We start from the raw sequence: 23,150 nt of genomic DNA, 5'->3' as shown, positions 1-23,150 counted from the left end.
TCTGAAAGATATCGGCCAAACCTGATAAAGGTTGGTAATTGTGAACGATCTTGAAAGACTGTAGGAGAGGAAAGAATTTGCTGGAGAGGAATTCACTGTCAATTAAATAAAAGGGGTTTATCGGGACGAGGACTCGGCTTCGTGCTGCTGGAGAAGCCTAGGTCAGAACAAGGAAGGCTGAGCTGGAAGGCGGAGTCAAACATGTCATCAGTTTGGAATTGACGTCCAATCCTCCTGTGAATCCCGTTGACTCTTATCTTAGTGCCAATTTAGCTTTGACCGCTAGTTGACTAGATACTTGGGTATAGACAGCATGTGCAAAGGCGCCTGGTTCTTTGTGCCCGGTAAGAGGGAGTGAACCAATCGCAGACTTACCGTTGCTAAACATTTCATCATCCGTTAGCTGTCCGTCTTTGGCATAAAGAATTCCAAACTTGAAATTGACCGAGCCCTGCGAGAGAGAGAAAAACCACATGTGTGAACAAGATTACACTGAAGTTTCCATTACAGGCAGTTCTCGACTTATAACAATTGAACCCAAAATTTCTGTTGGTAAGCGAGACAGTTGTTAAGTGAGTCTTGCCCCATTTACCGCTGTTTAAAAAGGGATAGTTGCATTAATGTATTAAAGTATAGACACGCTTGAATATTTACATTAAAAAGTACATATGGAATTGTAACTATTTACTGTTAAAACGATATACTATTTTTTCCCCTTTTTTTCTCTTCGTTGTATTTTTTTCACTTCTTTAAAAAAGCACTTCCTACGTGCTTTCCCCTCTTTTCTCTAACAATATATGCATGTTTATCATAATTATCTTGGTGGGTTTTTTTTTAATTTTCCCTTTGTTGTCATTATTTTAAAAGCAATAAAAAATAAATTTAAAAAATTGCCCTGCAGATTACCTCTTGCTCTTCTAGGACTAATAAATCCTGGACAACCAAGAGAGAGAGAGAAAGCGAAAGAGAAAGAGAGAGAGAGAGAGAGAGAAATATTTTTAATATACATTTATTTTGGGATGTTTATATACAGTTTATATACAGTATCTCTAAGCCTGGTTGTTTGGTTGCAGACGTTTCATTACCCAATTAGGTAACACCATCAGTGCTAGAAGGGAATGGGGTTTGCTTGTTGTTTACCATGTTTCCCCAAAAATAAGACTGGGTCTTATCTTAAGTTTTGCTCCAAAAGACACATTAAGGCTTATTTTCTGGTTAGGTCTTATTTTGGGGGAAATACAGTACTACATGCCTCCGTCTGGTTGACAATCTTAACTGGGGCTTATCTTGGGGGTAGGGCTTATATTACGAGCATCCTGAAAAATCATTCTAGGACTTATTTTCCGGTTGGGTCTTATTTTCGGGGAAATACGGTACTAAATGCCTCCGTCTGGCTTACGATTTTAACTGGGGCTTATTTTGGGGGTAGGGCTTATATTACGAGCATCCTGAAAAATCATGTTAGGGCTTATTTTCCGATTGGGTCTTTTGTTCGGGGAAACAGGGGATATACAATAGCTTGCCCTGGCAGTGTTAGTAGAGGTGTAGTTTCCTCCTTGTAGTTCCTTGCTTTGTCTTTTGCTGTGTCCATTCTTATTGGCTGTTTTTTTTCTTAATGGCTTCTATACATGTTATTTATTACTTGGGATTGTTCTGATCTAGCTTTCACCATTGTTAATCATCCAAAATTGTGTATTTGAGAGGGAACAGCCCTGTAAACAGCATAAAGAAATAAAAATATACAATCTAATTTCTTGGAATGTTGAGATCTTCTGCCCTCCCTCATTTAAGAAGCAACGGATCTATTTATTTAGAACTTTTTAAAAATAATAATAATAATAATAATAATAATAATAATAATAATAATAATAATAATAATAAACTGCCCACTAGTCAAAGCAGTCTGGATGGTTTACGGTTAAATCTGTATTTATTACCGTACCTTCATGGTTTATTCCAGGATGTCCAAACTTGCCAACTTTTAAGACTTGTGGACTTCAACTCCCAGAATTTATTTATTTTTATTTATTAGTTCGATTTATATGCCGCCCTTCTCCGGAGACACAGGGCGCCATACAATGCGTTAAGCAATAGCCTTCATACTTTTGTATATACCTGCTTAGTAGGGCTTTTTGGCCCTCCCTAAGTGGTGTTCTATTTTTATACAAAGTCATCTTATTGCCCCCACAAACCGGGTCCTCATTTTACCTACCTCGGAAGGATGGAAGGCTGAGTCAACCTTGAGCCTGGTGAGAATTGAACTCGCAGGAATTGCAGACAGCTGGCAGCTAAGCGCTACTTTAACAGCAGTTTAGTCCGCTGCGCCACCAAGGCTCCTTGGTGGCCTTGGCACCAATGCCCCAGCCAGCATGAAGAATTCTGGGAGTTGAAGTTCACAAGTCTTAAAGTTGCCACGTTTGGAGAGCCCTAATTTCTTCCCTTGTTTATCTTTATGGCTTCACTCAGCGGTGGGTTTCACATTATGTTACTACCGTTTCACCGTGCCTGGTTCGCGAGTGCACCTGCCTTCCGCACATGCGCCCGGCCTAAAAATGTGTCTAAATAGGAATGGCGTATAGATTGGGCGGACCCACCTGCGATTTCCGTTACCGGTCCAAACCGCCTCCGGTCTCATTACTTTGATACTGTTATGTTTCCATTTCTTTTTTTCTTTTTTTTTTTTTAATAATCTTTATTTACATTTTCCATTAAAAACAAAAGAACAACACATCGTATAGATAACAAACAAGACAACACAGTAACAGTTTCCATTTCTTTTCATTCCTCCTTTTTTTCCCACCGTTGGAAGCGCCCCCAGAGTTGCCCCTCGCCGACATTTAATACACTTAACGAACAAATAAATAAATAAATAAATAAATAAATAAATATACCTTTTGAATTTCCGGGTGAAGGATCTCCCGAGGCCCTTTCTCGAATTTGTCAAGATTCATGGCACTGCAAAAGGGAAGCAAGGGAGGGGTTTCAGATCCTTTGTTTTCTGGTGCAAAACGACAGCGGGACTCAGGTCACTGGCGGCTCTTCCTTACCTTAAAATGGATTTTACAGACAAGGTTTTCGTCGGGCTGTATGGAAGGCAAATTTTCTGGGTACCCTGTAAGAGAATTGGGGTTTAACGCAGATTAAAGCCATCAGATATCAGATGGATTTGAGGATTTTCTTTCTTCTTTTTTTTTTTTTAAAAAAAACAGTTTTTAACACTAACAACTAATTCCCACAACACTGTCAAATTAACTACTAAGACTGTATTACTATTCTTCTTCTCATCCTTACTAGTACCTATCTCTTCCCACTTATGGCTATGTCCATGTTGCTGGTATCTTTACAGCTTATATTGTTTTTACTGTTTCCTGGTATGATTTGATTGCTTATTAATATCCTATGAATATGATGAAGCGTTGTATCATAAGATTCTTGACGAATATATTTTATTTTTTCTTTATGTACACTGAGAGCATATGCACCAAAGACAAATTCCTTGTGTCCAATCACACTTGGCCAATAAAAAGAATTCTATTCCATTCCATTCCATTCCATTCCATTCTTCTATTCTATTCTATTCTATTCTATTCTATTCTATTCTATTCTATTCTATTCTCTTCTATTCTATTCTATTCTATTCTATTCTATTCTATTCTATTCTATAATTCTATTCTATTCTATTATTCTATTCTATTCTATTCTATTCTATTCTATTCTATTCTATTCTATTCGATTCGATTTGATTCTATTATTCTATTCTATTCTATTCTATTCTATTCTATTCTATTCTATTCTATTCTATTCTATTCTATCCTATCCTATTCTATTCTATTCTATTCCATTCCATTCCATTCCATTCCATTCCATTCCATTCCATTCCATTCCATTCCATTCTTTATATATTTTTATATTACATACATAAATGCTTAATGAACAGCGTATTGTCTGGATCAATTTATTTTTACACAATAATACTTTTCCTGCTCCTAAATTTCTACCTCAGCTATCCAACCATTTATAAAAAACAAGTCCCATGTTTGAAAATATTCTGTATCTTCTTTTTCTTTTATTTTTACTGTCAATCTGTCCATTTCTGCACAATGTAAAAATTTTTTTAATGACATCATCCTCAGTAGGTTTTTCCTCATTTTTCCAATACTATGCATATACAATTCTTGCTGCTGTCAAAAGATGTAATATTAAGTATAGATTCTCTTTATCATACTTTGTCGTAACTTCGAACGGACACTAAGTGAATGGTCGTAAGCCGAGGACTCCCTGTAACGCAGAGGCTCTGCCACTTACTGTTTTTCTCCAGAGGATCGCTCGGTATTGTGGGACACGCTGATTGTTTTGGTCGGAGAGCACGACGGATAAGAAAAAGGGGTTTTTCTCTGCATCCATGCCGACATAGTTCTGATGAACTGGGAAGGAAAGACAACACAACATTTAGAATTGGTGATTTCCCCTCCCCCACCCCCATAACACACAATTTCTTTTTGAGGGTCAAGGAGCGACACCCAAAGAAATAAATTCACGAAGACTCCATCATCCAGCCCCGAGGTAACTCACGGTTGAATCATGGCAACTGGAGCAAACTTAGTTAATCTCAGGGTGGATAAAAATCAATGATTTTTTTAAAAAAATAAAAAAAAATCTGATTTTTTTTATTTAAATCGGGTTTTTTTTTATTTAAATCAGATTTTTTTTTTATTTTTATCGAATTTATTTTAATAAAAAACTTTTGGGGTAAAAATCTATCATAAGATAGTTTTTTATTTAAGATACATAAATAATTTAGTTTATTCAGCATGAAATGGAGCTTAGTTATGTAGCATGAGGCTGTATATTCTGCAATACTGGGACTATCAGTGAGTCAACAGTGGGTCAAAGGAGGAGCAGAGATGACAGTTGCTCTTTAAAAATTATGATTTAAATCGAGTTGATTTAAATTGAACCTTTTTACTAGTGATTTAAATCATGATTTAAATTGTGATTTAAATCAACTCAATTTAAATCAAATCCACTCTGGTTAATCTAGATCAGTGGTCCCCAACCCCCGGTCCGCGGACCAGTGCCGGGCCGTGGAGTACCTGGCACCGGGCCGCGCAGCGGCCGGGGGACATGAACGCTGCAGCGCAAAGGCTCCTGGGCCGTGTGCAAAAGCTCCTGGGCCGTGCGCAAAGGCTCCAGGGAAGAGAACCCCGCGCAGGTACGCACGTGTGGCCCAAAGCCCCCACCCCTGCGCGCGCTCAGCGGGCCACGGTAAAATTATCAAAGGCTGATTGGTCCGCGGCGATAAAAAGGTTGGGGACCACTGATCTAGATGTTTTGTTGCTCATCCAAGCAATTTCATCAGCCTGAGCAAAATTAGCTGGTAGAGAGTCATAGAAAATCATCAGGACCAACTTTTGCCACATCAACTTCAGGCGTTTCTCAGGGATGGGTTTCAGATCCTTTAGCAACGGGTTTGCTGCTCGTTGCTGGGTGGGCCTGGCAATGTAGGCGTGGCCTAGTCGACTTCCTGCATCACAGCGGCAGGGGGGGCGTTTTCGCCCTCCCCAGGCTCCAGAGGTTTTCCTTGAGCCTCCAGAAGGGCGAAAAATATTTCCCCAGCCTCCAGAGGCCTTCCGGACTTTCAGAACTTCTGGGAGGCCCATTTTCTGCCCTCCCCAGGCCCCGGAGGCTTTTCTCGAGCCTCCGGGAGGATGAAAACTGCTTCCCCTTGGCTCCAGAGGCCCTCTGGAGGCCAGAGAAAGGCCCGTTTCTGGACTTCTGCAACCTCCGGTAGCCCCGTTTTTGGCCCTTCCAGGCCCTCTGCATGGCCCCTGCACTTATGTGGAATGATGAACGGGCTGCGTGGAGACGGGGTTGGGTGGGAGGGGCCAGCCAGGGGTGGCATTTGGGGGTTCGCCGAACCCCAGCGATCCTTGGTTAGAGGATCACACGAACCCTGCTGAATCCCCAGGAGCTCACCCCTGCTTGCAATGTGTTGAAGAAATAAGCTTGCCAGCAGGACAAAGAGAGATGAAGAAAAAAAAAAAAAAGGAGAGAGACTCCCTTCCATTGATTTTCATTTCGATGAAAACGAAAAATGCAACGGGGTTAACGCCCAAACGCCAAGTCCGGGTTTTGATCTCACAGACTTAAGGTTTCTTCCTCTTCTGAAATTACAATTTGAAAGCAGCCTTTGGGAGGGGCTTGAGGCTGTGAGCGAGGATTTGGCGGGGGGACAGCAAAGGACCCCCGTGGCCTTGAAATGAATGAGCTTCAGATTAGGCCAGGTCAAGGAAAAGAGACTGCAAAGAAGAGGCTAAGAATGCGAAAATAGCAATAGCTCTTAAGATTTATATACCACTTCACAATGCTTTTACAGCCCTCTCTACGCGGTTGACAGAGTCTGCATCTTACCCTCCAACGATCTCAGTCTTCATTTTACCAACCTCGGAAGGATGGAAGGCTGAGTCAACCTTGAGCCGGTCAAGATCGAACTGCTGATGGCGGGCAGAGTTTGCCTGCAATCCTGCACTCTAACCACTGCGCCACCATTCCATAATTCAGCCCTGCTTCTAAACCACAGATGTGTCATGCGTGCCCACACCCCAGAAAGCATCACTCTACCTTTTCCTAGAAAATACTTGAAGTACCATCTGGTGTGATATCCCGGGTTCTCCAAGTGGACATCCGTTCTGTGCCACGTCCCGGGAGTGTAATCGGCGTTCTGAAATAGAAAGGGGAACTGGGAAGGACTCTTCCACAGAGCAAGACCAACTGGGAACAACTCATGGGAGAGATAAAGAAAGTAAAAACCTCACAGGTCACAACGAAAGCAGTGGTGGGATTGAAAAATTTAGCAACAGGTTCGCTGCCTGGTTGCTGGGTGGGCGTGGCCTTGGGGGTGTGGCATCCTGCACCACTGGGAGGGCGTTTTCTCCCTTCCCAGGCTCCAGAGGCTTTGCTTGAGCCTCTGAGAGGGCAAAAAACGGCCTCCAGAGGCCTCCAGAGGCCCTCCGGAGGCCGGAAACAGGCCAGTTTCCGGACTTCTGTAGGCCCATTTTTCACCCTCCCAGAGCCTCCTTGTGGGCCCTGCACTTACCTCGCATCCAAAATGGGCCACATGGAGACTCCTGGGAGGGGAGGGGTGGGGTGGGCGGGGTCAGCCAGTCCTTGGAACAACCGGTTCGGCAGACCAGATTAAAATTAACATCTGGTTCTCCCGAACCGGTCTGAACCGGCTGAATCCCATCCGTGAATGAAAGGCAGATATGGGCCGGTGGTAAGTTTGGGGACTCAACAAAGCTACAGTAAAGTTGCCTTCGAGTCAAACTCAACTCCTGAGGAGCCGCTGGGGCTCAACATATTCTCCAAAGCAGCAAGACAAGAAGCAACGGATGGAAACTAATCAAAGGAGAGTAGCAACCTGGAATTAAGCAGAAACTTCCCAACAGTGAGGACCATTATTAACCAGTGGGACAACATGCCTCCAGAAGTTGTGAATGCTCCAAAACTGGAGGCTTTTAAAGAAGAGATTGAACAATCATTTGTCTGAGATGGTATAGGGTCTCCTGCTTGAGCAGGGGGTTGGACCAGAAGACCTTCAAGGTCCCTTCCAACTCTTTAATTCTGGTACAGATGTTGTTCACCATTGCCTTCTGAGATATTTCTCCAGCTACCCAGAGGGCAGGAGGAGAAAATAATGGTTGGAAACTGATCAAAGAGAGAAGCAACCTAGGAATTAAGGAGAAACTTCCTAACAGTGAGGACAATCAACCAGTGGAACAGAAGTTGCCTTCAGAAATCGTGGACGCTCCATCATTGGAGGGTTTTGAGAAGAGACTGGGCAGTCACTAGTCTGAGATTGTGTAGGTTCTCCTGCTTGAGGAGGGGGCTGAAGACTCCAAGGTCCCTTCCTAATTCCTTATTCTAAATACCCTGTTGAGCCTGCAACCTTGAGTTTCAGGACCCCACCCAAATACAAGTCTAGTTTTGAAGATCAGCCAAAGCTGGCTGCGTGGGAGAGCCTCGATGGACGCATGATAGAAGCATGGTTATCTTTTCCTTCACTTGCCCCACCCCGCCATACCCAAAGCCAACTCCTCATCGATGTAGGAAGGTTTCCACTCACCTCATCCACCGAGCCATTTTCCACTCGGAACCGGCCAGCCCTTTGAATGGCTCCATCGGCGTCGCTGGAAATAAGCTGCACAGCAAAGAGAAAATTCATGTTAACGTGACCCGTCTCGTCCCATGTACAGTTCTTTTGCTATCTCCAAGGTGGGATTCAGCCAGTTCGTACCAGTTCAGGTGACCCGGTAGTTGTGACTTGCAGGTGGGCCTGCTCCCGGCCACCTGTCCTGGCGCTATGCCGTCCTATTTAGTTTTGTGGCCTGCCAGCGGAGCTGGCAGCAGATTCCCTTTATATATATAAAATGGAATTTAAATAAAGAACTTTAAAAAAATAGAAAGAAAACCACCAAGCTCAGAGAGCACCAAGGACCCCTCAGTTCAATTCTGAGTTACAGACATTCTATCGATCCTCAAAATCTGGACAAAATCCAGATCTGTTCTGAAATTAGAACCTGTGCATGGTTTATAGGCCTGCAAGCATGCTCCATTTATAAGTCTGGAAGAAAAGAAGGAGCACAGCACTGGAGACATACACTCCGTAGCATTATTCATACTTTGCAAGAAATTATCGAGACTTATCCAACCCATGACGTCATCCCTCCAGGAAATCAGGCAATGACTTCACTCCGTCAGCCATCCATAAGTGTTAACACTGGGATAATGAAAAGATGCTTCATTCTTTTTTTTTCTTTCTTTCTTTCTTTTTTTGCAGGGTTCTACAAGACGCCGCGCACATTTCTAACTGCACCAGGCAAAATTTCTGGGAAGTTCCCATCTCCGATTTGCTGGCTTCCTTCCTTACTTCTTCATCCTCCACCGCTTTTAAAGAAACCCCAGCAGCCAACTCTGCGGAATGACTCGCAGAATTATGAAAGGAAATTTTAAAACGGCAGAAAGGAAAGGAAAGGAAAGGAAAGGAAAGGAAAGGAAAGGAAGGAAGGAAGGAAGGAAGGAAGGAAGAAAGAAAGAAAGAAAGAAAGAAAGAAAGAAAGAAAGAAAGAAAGAAAGAAAGAAAGAAAGAAAGAAAGAAAGAAAGAAAGAAAAGCGGGAGGGAGGGAGGGAGGAAGGTGGGAGGATGAGGTGGGGTGGAGGGAGGGAGCAAGCGAGAAAAAGAAAGGAAGGAAGGAAGATGGGTGGGTGGGAGGGAGAGAGGAAGAGGAGGGAAGGAAGGAAGGAGGGAGGGAGGAAGAAAGAAAAAGGAAGGGAGGGAGAAGGGAGGGAGGGCTGGAGGGAGAGTGGAAGAAAAAGAAAAAGAAAAAAAGAAAGAAAGAAAGAAAGAAAGAAAGAGGAAGGAAGGAAAGAAGGAAGACAGGAAGGAAGGAAAGAAGGAAGGAAGGAAGGAAAGAAGGAAGGAAAGAAGGAAGGAAGGAAAGAAGGAAGAAAGGAAGAAAAGAAGGAAGGAAGGAAAGAAGGAAGACAGGAAGGAAGGAAAGGAGGAAGGAAGGAAGGAAAAAGAAGAAAAGGAAGGAAGGAAGGAAGGAAGGAAGGAAGGAAGGAAGGAAGGAAGGAAGGAAGGAAGATTATAATGAGAGTGAGGTAGAGTCTAACGGAAGTCCTGCCTTGGCACTTGGCCACCACAGGTGCCCCCAACACGAGTGACATCGAGCTGGCCACGCCCACCCTGGCCATGCCTACTGCGTCCGTCCCCTCCACCCCCCCCCGAGATCAAACACAACCCTGATGCGGCCCTCAATGAAACCGAGTTTGACACCCCTGTCCTAGGAAGTCACCTCGGTTTCCGAGAAGGTTGCCAGGAAAACATCCGAGGAGAAAGAATTATGAGCCCTTGCCAAGAATCGACAGTCAAATTTGGCAGGTTAATCAGAGCACGCTTTGAGTGGCCGGCCAGCTGGCCATAGAGCTGTCTCTCTTCTCAGTTTTCTCCCACCCACCCCGCAAGACGTCGCTTGGCAGACTCGCGTTCCCACGTTCCTGATGTGGCCACAGAGACTATTCGGGATCCTCTCGGCATTTTGTTTTCAAACGAGACAGGAAATTTGTAATTAAGAAGAAGAGCAAACAAACAAACAAACAAAGAATCAGAATCAATAAAAATCCCTATGGCAAGAAAGACGGCCAATAAATGTTATAAATAAATAAATAAACCAAAAACAAAATTAGGAGTAAAAATAAAAAGAAATAAAAATAAAAATCCTTATGGTAAGATGGGTGGCCAATAAATTTTATAAATGAATCAATAAATAAATTTTTTTAAAAAAGAAATAAAATCCATATATGGCAAGATGGGCAGCCAATAAATTTTATAAGTAAATAAATAAATACATAAGTACATAAATAAATAAAACAGATAAAATAAAAATAAAAATCCTCATGATAAGATGGGCGGCCGATAAATTTTATAAGTAAATAAATAAATACATAAATAAATAAAACAGATAAAATAAAAATAAAAATCCTTATGATAAGATGGGCAGCCGATAAATTTTATAAGTAAATAAATAAATACATAAGTACATAAATAAATAAAACAGATAAAATAAAAATAAAAATCCTTATGGTAAGATGGGCGGCCGATAAATTTTATAAGTAAATAAATAAATACATAAATAAATAAATAAAACAGATAAAATAAAAATAAAAATCCTTATGGTAAGATGGGCAGCCGATAAATTTTATAAGTAAACAAATAAACAAAAACAAAATTAAGAGTAAAAATAAATATAAATACAAATACAAATCCTTATGGCCGATAAATTTTATAAATAAATAAATAAATAAATAATTTTTTTAAAAGAAGAACTAAAATCCATATATGGCAAGATGGGCAGCCGATAAATTTTATAAGTAAATAAAATAAATAAATACATAAATACATAAATAAATAAAATAAAAATAAAAATCCTTATGGTAAGATGGGCAGCCAATAAATTTTATAAGTAAATAAATAAATTTAACTAAAAACTAACAATAAATAAAAATGAATGAATGAGTGAATGAATGAATGAGTGAGTGAGTGAGTGAGTGAATGAGTGAGTGAGTGAGTGAGTGAGTGAGTGAGTGAATGAATGAGTGAGTGAGTGAGTGAATGAATGAGTGAGTGAGTGAGTGAGTGAGTGAGTGAATGAATGAATGACCTCCACAGCTGAAGAAGGAGTTCTACAAGCTCACTCCTGCTCTCTTGTGAACACACAGCCTTGAATGCAATATCGGTATGGCACCCACCCACTTCTCAAAGCTGACCAAATCCAACTCTACCTCCGATTCCAGTCACCATTTCTGAACCTTTAGGATAGGTTTGACTAGGTATGAAGACATCTTAGTAGCAATTTCATATTTGCCGGTTTCAACTTATTCTCCAAAGCACCAGAAAGACAAAGGAGCAACGGATGGAAACTAATCAAGGAGAGAAGCAGCCTGGAATTAAGGAGAAACTTCCTAACAGTGAGGACAATCAACCAGTGGAACAGAAGCTGCCTTCAGAAGTTGTGGGTGGCTCCATCACTGGAGGTTTTTAAGACTCGACGGCCCCTTGTCTCAAATTGCACAAGATCTCCTGCTTGAGCTGGAGATTGGCGTAGAAGACCTCCAAGCTCCCTTCCAGCTCTATTCTCTGATTGATTGAGAGGTGGTGCGAAGCGGAGAAAAACCACCTCAGATGGAAGAGTGGCTACACCAGAACCCTTCAGCAAAAGGGATCAGATATAATTTTAACTCCCCCTTATGATTGGTTATGGTTCTCCTCCTTCCACTCTGACCGTTCGCAGTTTGTGTTGGCAGGGGGGCAGAGGTCGACCTCGAGGCACCTTATTTGTGGGGTGCCGCAAGGGTCAGTCCTCTCACCCCTTCTGTTCAACATTTATGTAAAACCTCTAGGCGAGATCATCCGTGGTTTTGGGGTGAGTGTTCATCAGTATGCTGATGACACACAGCTATACATCTCCACCCCAGACCACCCCAATGATGCCCTTGCTGTGATGTCCCGTTGCCTGGAGGCCGTGCGGATCTGGATGGGGAGAAACAAGCTCAGACTCAACCCCTCCAAGACCGAGTGGCTGTGGCTTCCGGGGTCCCGGTATAGTCAGCTGGTACCATCACTGACAATAGGGGATGAGATCTTGCTCCCCACAGAGAGGGCCCGCAACTTGGGTGTCCTCCTCGATTCACGGTTATCTTTAGAAGATCATTTGACAGCCGTGGCCAGGGGTGCCTTTTATCAGGTTCGCCTGATCCGCCAGTTGCGTCCCTTTCTGGATCGGGACGCCTTGCGCACGGTCACTCATGCCCTAGTTACCTCCCGTATGGACTACTGTAATGCTCTCTACATGGGGCTCCCCTTGAAAAGCACCCGGAGGCTCCAACATAGCCTCCAGAACGTAGCCGTGCGGGTGATTATGGGCGCAGCTCATTACGCCCATGTAACACCTCTCCTACGCGAGCTGCACTGGCTCCCGGTGGTCTTCCGGGTGCGATTCAAGGTGTTAGTTATCACCTTTAAAGCGCTCCATGGCTTAGGACCTGGGTACCTATGAGACCGTCTTTTGCCACCAATAGCCTCCCATCGACCAGTTCGTTCTCACAGGGAGGGACTACTCAGGGTACCGTCAGTCAAATTATGTCGACTGGCGACTCCCAGGGGGAGGGCCTTCTCTGTGGGGGCTCCAATCCTTTGGAATGAACTGCCCCCGGAGATACGGAATATCCCTGATCTCCGTGCTTTCCGCCGTGCCCTCAAGATCCTGATGTTCCAACAGGCGGGGCTAAACATACGAACATGTGAATGATTTTTTAAATGTTATCTAATTCTGGTTTTATTTGATTGACCAAACTAAGTAATAATTTTAATTAGCAATTTTATGATGTTTGTGTGTCTATATTTTTCTTGACTGTACACCGCCTTGAGTCCTACGGGAGAAAGGCGGTATAGAAATATAATAAATAAATAAATAAATAAATAAATAAATAAATAAATAAATGATGTGGAAGCGAGAGGTTGCATTACCACACAACTGTTCTAGAGCAGTGATGGCTAACCTTTTTGCCGTCGTGTGCCAAATGTGGGGGTACTGGGGAGGGGGGATTGCGCATGTGTGTGCCTACACCCATAATTCAATGCACCCCCCATGCATGCGTGCGTGACCCCCCCGCTCTCCCCCCCCGTTTTTGGCACGCGATAGCCCGGTGGGCCCGGTAGGACCATTTTTTGCCCTCCCCAGGCTCCAGAGCCTTTCTAGGAGCCTGGGGAGGGCGAAAACAACCTTCCCCACTCCTCTGGAGGCTCTCCGGCGGCCCGGAAACAGCCCATTTCCTGACTTCCAGTGGGCCCAGAAGGCCCGAAAATCAGCTGGCCAGCATGCACATGCGTGCTGGACTGAGGTAGGGCAACGCTCCTGTGCCCACAGATATGGCTCCATGTGCCACCTGTGGCATCTGTGCCATAGGTTTGCCATCACGGTTCTAGAGGAATAAGCCAGCATTCACAAGACCTCTGCACTTTGCTGAGTGAACAACACTGCCTGTGCCAATAATAACACTTTATTCAGCACCTTGGACAGCAATGTTTTCCCACCAAGACCCATTACAGCTAGTCCTCACTTAATGAGTACTTGTTGAGCGACTGTTTGAACTCACAACGGCAATGAAAGAAGTGGTTAAAGCCAGTCCTCGCGCTTATGACCAACCCAGTGTCCCCCACGGTCGTATATGACTGCAATCTGGACCTTTGACTACATTTATAATGGATGCAACAACATCCTGTGGTCACGATTGTCGTATAATGACATTTCCAGTTAGCTCCCAACAAGCCAATGGGGAAGCTGGCAAGAGGTTGAAAATCACAGCCATACAATGACTCGTGGTGATTTACTTAATGATCCCCAGCAGGACTGCCAGAATTTCTGTCACTAAGTGAGGCGGTCATGTGATGTGTCACTTAATGACTGCTTAGCAGCAGAGATACTGGGTCATTAAATGATACTTGGGGAGGGAACCAAAGAATCTTCAAGTGTGTTTTCACTTCACTGGTTTTATCAGTTTTCTTCCATTTTTATTTTATTTCATTAACATGATTTCATCTATTTAACAGGTGGTCCTCGGCATACGACTGCAACTGAGCCCCCAATTCATGTTGCTAAGTGAGACATTTGTTAAGTGAGTTTTTGTAGGAAAGTGGGTGGAGATAGGTTAGTTTACTGATTGTTTAGTTTAGGAAAAGGGATGTTATGTTCAGATATTAATATACGTAAAAGATTTGAATTAAGAGATATATGTATGGGGGAGGAGGAAATGGGTAGATTATGAGTTGAAATTGCCAAATTAGGATTTATTATATAATCTTACAGCTGAATATTGCTCTGAAATGTATAGTATAGGGGGGATATAATAATATTGTTAGAAAGAAATGGTCAGCATATGGGGGGTGGAGTAAAAGGATGGTAAAATATTATATAATCTGTTATTAATCTGGGTTTTATTTTGGAGAAGCCACAGGGGGAGGGGAGGGGGAGGGGGGTTAGGGAGGAGGGGGAAAAAAAGGGGGGGGAAATCTGTATTTGAAAAACTTTTTCAATAAAAAAAAATGAGTTTTGCCCCATTTTTACGACCTTTCTTGCCACGGCTGTTAAACGAATGCCTGCAAGTGTTCGGTTAGCTGCACGAACCTGGATTCCCCTTGTCGGAATTTGGCAAAAGAGGATCACGTGACCACCACCCCCCTTGGGACACGGTTACCGTCATAAATGTGAGTCGGCTGTCAAGCGTCCGAATGTAAATCACGTGACTATGAGGATGCTGCAAAAGTCATAAATGTGAAAAAGGGCCATAAATCACATTTTCCAGCGCCGGTGTAACTTGGGACGGTCACTAAATGAAATGCTGTATGTCTCTAGGACTACCTGTATTTGATTCCTTTATAGGTTGCTGATTGCCTTACATCAGGAGTATCAAACTCAAGGCCTGCGGTGTGGATCCGACCCATGATGTGATCAGATCCGGCCCGCGTGGCCATCCTGGAAAATGTTAAGGGGCCGGCTTCAGCCCAGTCTACCCAGTGCAAAGAGGAAACATCAGGCCAGCAGTTTGGAGAATGGGGTCAAGCTGGACACCCCCACCTAGTCGGCCACGCTCAGCCGGCCCCCCAAGGTCAACCACAGCCCTGATGTGGCCCTCAATGAAATTGTTTGACACCCCTGGCTTACATCATTCTTTTCCTGTGGACGGATCAGCCACCCCGGTTGTGAAATGCCGGTTCCTACATACTCACAACACACAATTTTTTTTAAATAAAGAAATTTCTGAAGTCAAGCGAACATCTCCCTCTTGTTAGAGCTTTATATGTCAGCGATGAAAAATGAACCCTACGTTTTTAGGGGGTTTGAAACATGCTCTTTCTAATGAGAATGATTTAACAGGGTTTCCAGAAGGTCTTTTTTTTTCTAAAAGCGGGCTGAAAATTCACTATTTTTGTAAAAAAACAAAAACAAAAACTGTCCACTTTACAGTCAATTTGTAAACTATTGGAAAGCAGTTAGGAGAATGAAATTTTACATTCGAAAACCTTGCGTTGCTAAGTTATCACGCACAAAGTTTCACATTTATCATACCTTTCCTTCCAGAGATATAAAAAGCCAAACTTTAACCTTTTTTTCCGAGCCGCACTATTTTCGGCTGACTTTGCTCCCAATTATCTCGATGGAGATCGCTCACGAGAATGTTTTTATTATTTTGTTTAATAGAGCACAAAAAAATTGTACAAGTTGTACAAGTTTTGTTTCTCTCAACAAAATATTGCCGGAGATATTATGTCTCAAAGTTGCTGGAACCTCAGAGTCATACTGTCGAAGGCTGCGGTATGGGGGTCACAGAAATGACTATATCTCCGCAAGCATTGCACTGGCACGCACAACACTTTACCAATGTTCATTGGGGACATGTGTGCATGTTCACACAAAATTGGTCATCGAAATCCATGATGGTTGAGCAGGGACACCCCCCCGACCATTTGACATGTCTGCCCGTAACTGCAGCCTGCAGAGGTTTAGAAACAAAACGTTAAAAGCTTTCCGATAAATTCTTCTCCGTTCCCGGGGTCTCACCTACGTCTGCAAAATGCTACAGCAAAAATGAATGATGATGCCCTGAGGATTGCATGGAGTTTCCATCCAGCTGGAAAACAAGCCCCGTTCCATTGTTTTAAGAGGCATCCAGAGGGCTGTGCAGTTTTTTTTAAAATAATAGTAATAAAAATAAAAATAGCAATTTATTGTTTGTAGATGGGTCCAGAGACAGGTGACTTTTGCCAGATTGCATCCACGGACCGGATGAAACAAGGAAGTTTGGTCAGAATATGCTCACCTATGGACAAGCTCTCTCTCACACATATTCTCTCTCTCTCTCTCTTTCTCGCTCACTCATTCTCTTCTTTCTCTCTCTCATACTCTTTTCTTTCTCTCTCTCATTCTCTCTCTTTCTCTCTCATTCTCTCTCGGTCTCTCCTTTCTCTTTCTCACGCACGTTCTCTGTCTCTCATTCTCTTCTTTCTCTGTCTCTCATACTCCTTTTTCTCTCATTATTCTCTCTCTCATTCTCTTTCTCTTTCTCCCTCATACTTTCTTTCATTCTCTCTCATTCGCTCTCTCCTTCTTTTTCTCTCTCACACTCCTCTCATTCTTTGTTTCTCTCTTTCTCTCTCTTTCTCTCTCATTCTCTCTCTTCCTTTCTCTTTTTCATTCTCTTTCTCTCTCTCTCATACTCTCTCATTTTCTCTCTTTCTCTCTCGTTCTGTCTCTCTTTCATTTCTCTCTCATTCTCTCTTTCTCTCATTCTCTTTCTCATTCTCTCCCTCTCCCTCCCTATCTCTCTCTCATTCTCTCTCTTTTTCTCTCTTTCTTTCTCCCTCATACTTTCTCTTATGCTCTCTCATTCGTTCTCTCCTTCTTCTTTTTCTCTCACACTCCTCTCATTCTTTGTTTCTCTCTTTTTCTCTCTCATTCTTTCTCTTTTTCCTTTCTCTTTTTCATTCTTTCTCTCTCTCTCATACTCTCTCATTTTCTCTTTCTCTCTCGTTCTGTTTCTCTCTCTTTCATTTCTCTCTCATTCTCTCTCTCTTTTTCTCTCATTCTCTTTCTCATTCTCTCCCTCTCCCTCCCTCTCTCTCTCATTCTCTCTCTTTTTTTCTCTCATTCTCTCTCTCATTCTCTCCCTCTCTCTCTCTCTCTCTCACACACACACACATACTGACCCCAGGCTTCTCAGCCATCCTCAGCCCTTCTCTGTACCCCAGAGATGCTAGAAAGTAAATAGATCTTAATGGAATTAGGTCTGCTCTGTCATAACAGTGTATATGTGGATCAGTGTGCCAAGAGACGTCGCTCCTGTGGAGGGGGGAAATATTTTTTTAAAAAAATCTTCACATTCAAAGACCATCTAGCATCTGGTTTACATCACCCCCAAGTCCTGGTCTCAACTGGAAATTGCGTTATTTCAACATTGCTGAGCTCCAAGGCAAGCGGAGGCTTTGAGAGCTGCCAGGAAAAGCTGCACACAAACAGAGCGGAGCTGGGTTTTACTTAAATGGAGGAGAAAAAAAAAAAAAAGAAATGGATGGCGTATCTTTGATGAGCTTTTGTTTGTCTTTTGCTGGGTCCAGAGGAGATGGCAGGTGGTTAAAAGGATGGCCTTAGAATCTCATTAGAATCGCCGCAAGGCAGAAGAGAAGATGGGTGGGAGGAAGGGAGCAAAGAGAAGCACCAGTGCTTCTAACTCATTGGAGTAACTAAAGTACAGAGGGATTCATGGAATTGACATGTCCAGCCTGCCATCCTTCAGATAAACAGGTCACTCCTCTGCTGTCTAACTCTAAAACGCTTTTCATGTTTGCTATGGAGCTAGCCAAAACGATTCTGGAGGAGGAGGAGGAGGAGGAGGAGGAGGGAGGAGAAAGGAAGAAGGAGGAAGAAGGGGAAGGAGGACAAGAAGGAGAAGGGGAAGGAGAAGGGGGAAAGAAAAGAAGATGTAATGGTGGAAAGGAAGGAGGAGAAGGGGAAGGAGAAGGGGGAAAAGAAAAGAAGAAGTAATGGTAGAAAGGAAGGAGGACAAGAAGAAGAAGGAGAAGGAAAAGGAAAAAGAAAAAGAAAAGAAGGAGAAGTAATGGTGGAAAGGGAGGAGGAAGGAGGAGAAGGAGAAGGGGGAAAAGAAAAGAAGACGTAATGGTAGAAAGGAAGGAGGACAAGAAGAAGAAGGAGAAGGAAAAGGAAAAAGAAAAGAATGAGAAGTAATGGTGGAAAGGAAGGAGGAGAAGGGGAAGGAGAAGGGGGAAAAGAAAAGATGACGTAATGGTAGAAAGGAAGGAGGACAAGAAGAAGAAGGAGAAGGAAAAGGAAAAAGAAAAGAAGGAGAAGTAATGGTAGAAAGGAAGGAGGAGAAGGGGAAGGAGAAGGGGGGAAAGAAAAGAAGACGTAATGGTGGAAAGGAAGGAGGAGAAGGGGAAGAAGGAGAAGGAAAAGGCAAAAGAAAAGAAGGAGAAGTAATGGTGGAAAGGAAGGAGGAGAAGGGAAAGGAGAAGGGGGAAAAGAAAAGAAGACGTAATGGTAGAAAGGAAGGAGGACAAGAAGAAGAAGGAGAAGGAAAAGGCAAAAGAAAAGAAGGAGAAGTAATGGTAGAAAGGAAGGAGGAGAAGGGGAAGGAGAAGGGGGAAAAGAAAAGAAGACGTAATGGTAGAAAGGAAGGAGGACAAGAAGAGAAGGAAAAGGAAAAAGAAAAGAAGGAGAAGTAATGGTGGAAAGGAAGGAGGAGAAGGGGAAGGAGGAGGGGGAAAAGAAAAGAAGACGTAATGGTAGAAAGGAAGGAGGACAAGAAGAAGAAGGAGAAGGAAAAGGAAAAAGAAAAGAAGGAGAAGTAATGGTGGAAAGGAAGGAGGAGAAGGGGAAGGAGAGGGGGAAAGAAAAGAAGAAGTAATGGGGGAAGGGGAAGGAAAAGGAGAAGGAAAAAGAAAAGAAGGAGAAGGAATGGTGGAAAGGAAGGAGGACAAGAAAAATGGGAAAGAAAAGGAAAAGAAGGAGAAGGGGAAGGAGAAGGAATGGTGGAAAGGGAGGGAAGAGGAAGGAAGATGAGGAGAAGGACAAGGAGAAGATGGAGTGATGGAGAAAGAGAAGTAGAAGAATACAGGGAAAAATAGCCAGCCTTTTTTAATGAATGCATAAGAATTTCAATAGCTTTAATTCTTTTCTTTTCTTTTTTCCCTTTCCTTTTTCTGGAAACAGCATTCTTGTTCCCAATTGAGGGCTACGGCAAAGAAAGAGTGCTATGGATATCTCATATTATTTTTTTTCAAAAAGGAGGAAACCTCTTAATAATGCTCTAAATATAGAAGATGATCCTTCTCACAAACACAGGCAGAAGTATGGCTGGCCATTGTGCCCAGCTCAGTTGAATCAGCTCTCCATGACAGGGGCCTTTCGAAGCTCCCAAAATATACCACAACACCGATTATTATATACTAAAATAGTTCATTCGTTCTTTCTTTCTTTCTTTCTTTCTTTCTTTCTTTCTTTCTTTCTTTCTTTCTCTTTCTCTCTCTTTCTTTCTCTCTTTCTTTTTCTTTCTTTCTCTCTCTCTCTCTCTCTCTTTCTTTCTTTCCTTTTATCTTTCCTTCCTTCCTTTCTCTTTCTCTTTTTCTTTCTTTCTTTCTTTCTCTCTTTCTTTTTCTTTCTCTCTCTCTCTCTCTCCTTTCTTTCTTTCTTTCCTTTTATCTTTCCTTCCTTCCTTTCTCTTTCTCTTTCTCTTTCTTTCTTTTTCTTTCTTAGCTCTGGCTACCCAGAAGGCAAGTCACATGACCTCCTTCACTAAAAGCTTGGGATATATTTATGCCCCTTTCTTGGTTTGGAAATGAATGAATCCCCCTCTTCCTTCAGAAGTAAACAAACCCCCAAACCTCCCCATCACAAGACCTACTGACCACATGAAGCCCTTGTAAGCAGGAGAACAATGACACTGTCACCCCCTAAACTGCACTGAAGAGGTTACCTAGCCTGGTAATGAAATATTCAGAAACCAACCCACAACTCGGAGAATGAACCTTCACCCCATCTCTCTCTCTCTCTCTCTCTCTCTCTCTCTCTCTCTCTCTCTCTCTCTCGTCTATCAGCTAGCTATTTCTGTCTATCTCTATCTGCCTTTATCATCCATCCATCTCTCCATCCATCCATCCATCCATCCATCCATCCATCCATCCATCCATGTCTGTCTGTCTGTCTATCTATCTATCTATCTATCTATCTATCTATCTATCTATCTATCTATCTAATCGTCTATCAGCTAGCTATTTCTGTCTATCTCTATCTGCCTTTATCATCCATCCATCTCTCCATCCATCCATCCATCCATCCATCCATCCATCCATCCATGTCTGTCTGTCTGTCTGTCTGTCTGTCTGTCTGTCTGTCTGTCTATCTATCTATCTATCTATCTATCTATCTATCTATCTATCTAATCGTCTATTAGCTAGCTATTTCTGTCTATCTCTATCTGCCTTTATCATTCATCCATCCATCCATCTATCTATCCACTGTCTATCAGCTAGAGATATGTCGATCTCTATCTGCTTTTATCATTCATTCATCCGTCCATCCATCCATCTATCCATCCATCCCCCCTCTCTATCTCTCTATCATCTATTATCTATCCACTGTCTATCAGCTAGCTATTTCTGTCTATCTCTAGCTGAATGATATTCATCCGTCCGTCCATCATCCATCCATCCATCCATCCATCCATCCATCCATCCATCCATCCATCCATGTCTGTCTGTCTGTCTGTCTGTCTGTCTATCTATCTATTATCTATCTACTAGCTATTTCTATCTCTATCTGCCTTTATCATTCGTCCATCCATCCATCCGTCCATCCATCCATCCATCTCTCTCTCTCTCTATCTATCTATCTATGTATCTATCTATCATATATTATCTATCCACTGTCTATCAGCTAGCTATTTCTGTCTATCTCTATCTGCCTTTATCATCCATCCATTCATCCATCCATCTCTATCCATTTATCGATCTATCATCTATCATCTATCTATGCTTTATAAGCCCCTATAAACAGATGAACAATGACACTGTCGCCCCCTGTCATCTACCTGCACTGAAGATGTTACCTAGCTTGGTAATGAAATGCTTGGAAACCAACCAACAAGTTCAGAGAACGAAACCTCCAGCCTCATCTATACCCGAGCTTCAGATATTCGCTAATGCAATTTTCCCTATGTTTCAGCCTCCAGTCCCCTCCTCATCTTCGTTGCTCTTCTCTGCACTCTTTCTGGAGCCTCCACATCTTTTTCGTATCGTGGTGACCAGAACTGGCTTTTGAATTCCAAGAACGATCTTACTGAAGTAATACAGAGCGGTATCATTCAGTCCAGCGTACAATTTATTTCAGCGCTAAGTATTAGTGGCTTCGGAGTAAGCCTTACCCAATTCAGCAGGACCCAAAATCTCACGGAGCACAGCCGAGAGGCCGACGTGGGTTTCTAATTAAAATCTATGCCTCCTCGCCCCGAATTTAAAACGGCTTCGATAATGTCGAAGTGCCACCTCAGTGAATAAATTAGCTCCTTCGTAAGCTGAAAGGCAATAAAATTAAGAGCTTTTCTCTCCCCCCCCCCCAAAAAAGGAAGGAACATCATGTACCAATAACAAAAATAAAATTAAGGAGAGCGATACCTTTCAGAGAAGGGCGAATTTTGAAGGTCTAAAAACAAACCAAAAATAAAAAGGCCTTAAAAAGCCAGTGAAATGGCATCGTGAGGCTTTTCCGAATAAACTTTTTTTAAAAAAACCTGCCGCACAGAACCGACGAGACGGTGAGCGCGAAAGCAGCAGATTTCCACCGTACGGGTGAAAGTCCTCAACTTACGACCGCAACCGAGCCCAAAGTTTTGCCGCTAAGCGTGACACGTGCCGTTAAGCGAGGCGCATCTTCATTCAGCTCCCGTTTTTACGACCTTCCTTGCTGTGCTTGTTAAGTGAATCGTTAGCCGTTGTTAAATCAGTCATACGGTCGTTAAACGAATCTGGCTTTCTCCCTTTGAGTTTGCTAGTGGCAAAAGGGGATCCCGTGACCCCAGAACACTTGCAACCTGACGTAAGTACATGCCAGTTGCCAAGCCTTTGAATTTTGATCACGTTGTGACCACAGGGATACCACAACGGTCGCAACTGTGATAAAAATGTTCCTAAGTCACTTTTTTCACCGCTGTTGGAACCTTGGTCACTAAATGAACTGTTGTAAACCAAGGACTATCTGTACAAAGCTACAGATTTCACCCTGCAAAAAATTATCTCCAGCTCCCAGTTAATTTCCCGTATTTCATGTTACTACTGTACCTTTGGAGTCAGATATTTTGAATTAGACATTTCTCTCTCTCTCTCTCTCTCATTCTCTCTCTCTCTCTCTCTCTCTCTCTCTATCTATCTATCTATCTATCTATATGTATATGTATATGTATCTCTCTCTCCCTCTGTATCTCTCTCTGTATCTTTCTCCCTCTGCATCTCTCTCTCTTTCTCTCTCTCTCTGTATATCTCTCTGTATCTTTCTCTCTCTGTATCTCTCTTTCTCTCTGTATCTTTCTCTCTCTGTATCTCTTTCTCTCTCTCTCTCTCTCTCTGTATCTTTCTCTCTCTGTATCTCTTTCTCTCTCTCTCTTTCTCTCTCTCTGTATCTTTCTCTCTCTGTCTCTCTCTCTCTCTGTCTCTCTCTCTCTGTATCTTTCTCTCTCTGTCTCTCTCTCTCTCTGTGTCTCTGTCTCTCTCTCTTTCTCTCTCTCTCTGTATCTGTATCTCTATCTCTCTCTGTATCTCTCTCTCTGTGTATCTTTCTCTCTCTCTCTCTCTTTGTATCTCTCTCTGTGTGTGTATCTCTCTGTATCTTTCTGTGTATCTCTTTCTCTCTCTCTCTCTCTCTCTCTCTCTCCTCTCTCTCTCTCTTTCTCTCTCGTTGATCTTTAAGGCTTGCCAAATAAATTCACTCTGCCAAATCAAACAAAAATGGTTTAACACAGAGCGTTTC

General features: G+C 42.8%; 1 protein-coding gene across 1 annotated transcript in view; it reads right to left on the bottom strand.

Annotated features, from left to right (window-relative positions):
- Window positions 1-23,150, bottom strand: part of GARNL3 (GTPase activating Rap/RanGAP domain like 3) — a 76,633-nt gene that overhangs the window by 26,271 nt on the left and 27,212 nt on the right. Inside the window, exons 3-9 of the mRNA XM_070955604.1 lie at window positions 8,126-8,200; window positions 6,622-6,721; window positions 4,306-4,424; window positions 3,048-3,112; window positions 2,892-2,955; window positions 907-933; window positions 376-451 (exon numbers count right to left, since the gene is read on the bottom strand). Coding sequence (XP_070811705.1) covers window positions 376-451; window positions 907-933; window positions 2,892-2,955; window positions 3,048-3,112; window positions 4,306-4,424; window positions 6,622-6,721; window positions 8,126-8,200 — 526 coding nt within the window. The remainder of the gene's footprint in view (window positions 1-375; window positions 452-906; window positions 934-2,891; window positions 2,956-3,047; window positions 3,113-4,305; window positions 4,425-6,621; window positions 6,722-8,125; window positions 8,201-23,150) is intronic.

This window comes from Pituophis catenifer, unplaced genomic scaffold (genome assembly GCF_029215685.1).
Source record: "Pituophis catenifer annectens isolate HBS135680 unplaced genomic scaffold, rPitCat1.0.hap2 SCAF_17, whole genome shotgun sequence".
NCBI lineage: Eukaryota > Metazoa > Chordata > Lepidosauria > Squamata > Colubridae > Pituophis > Pituophis catenifer.
The sequence above is the reverse complement of the archived record's forward strand: the minus strand, read 5'-3'. Positions and strand labels throughout refer to the sequence as shown.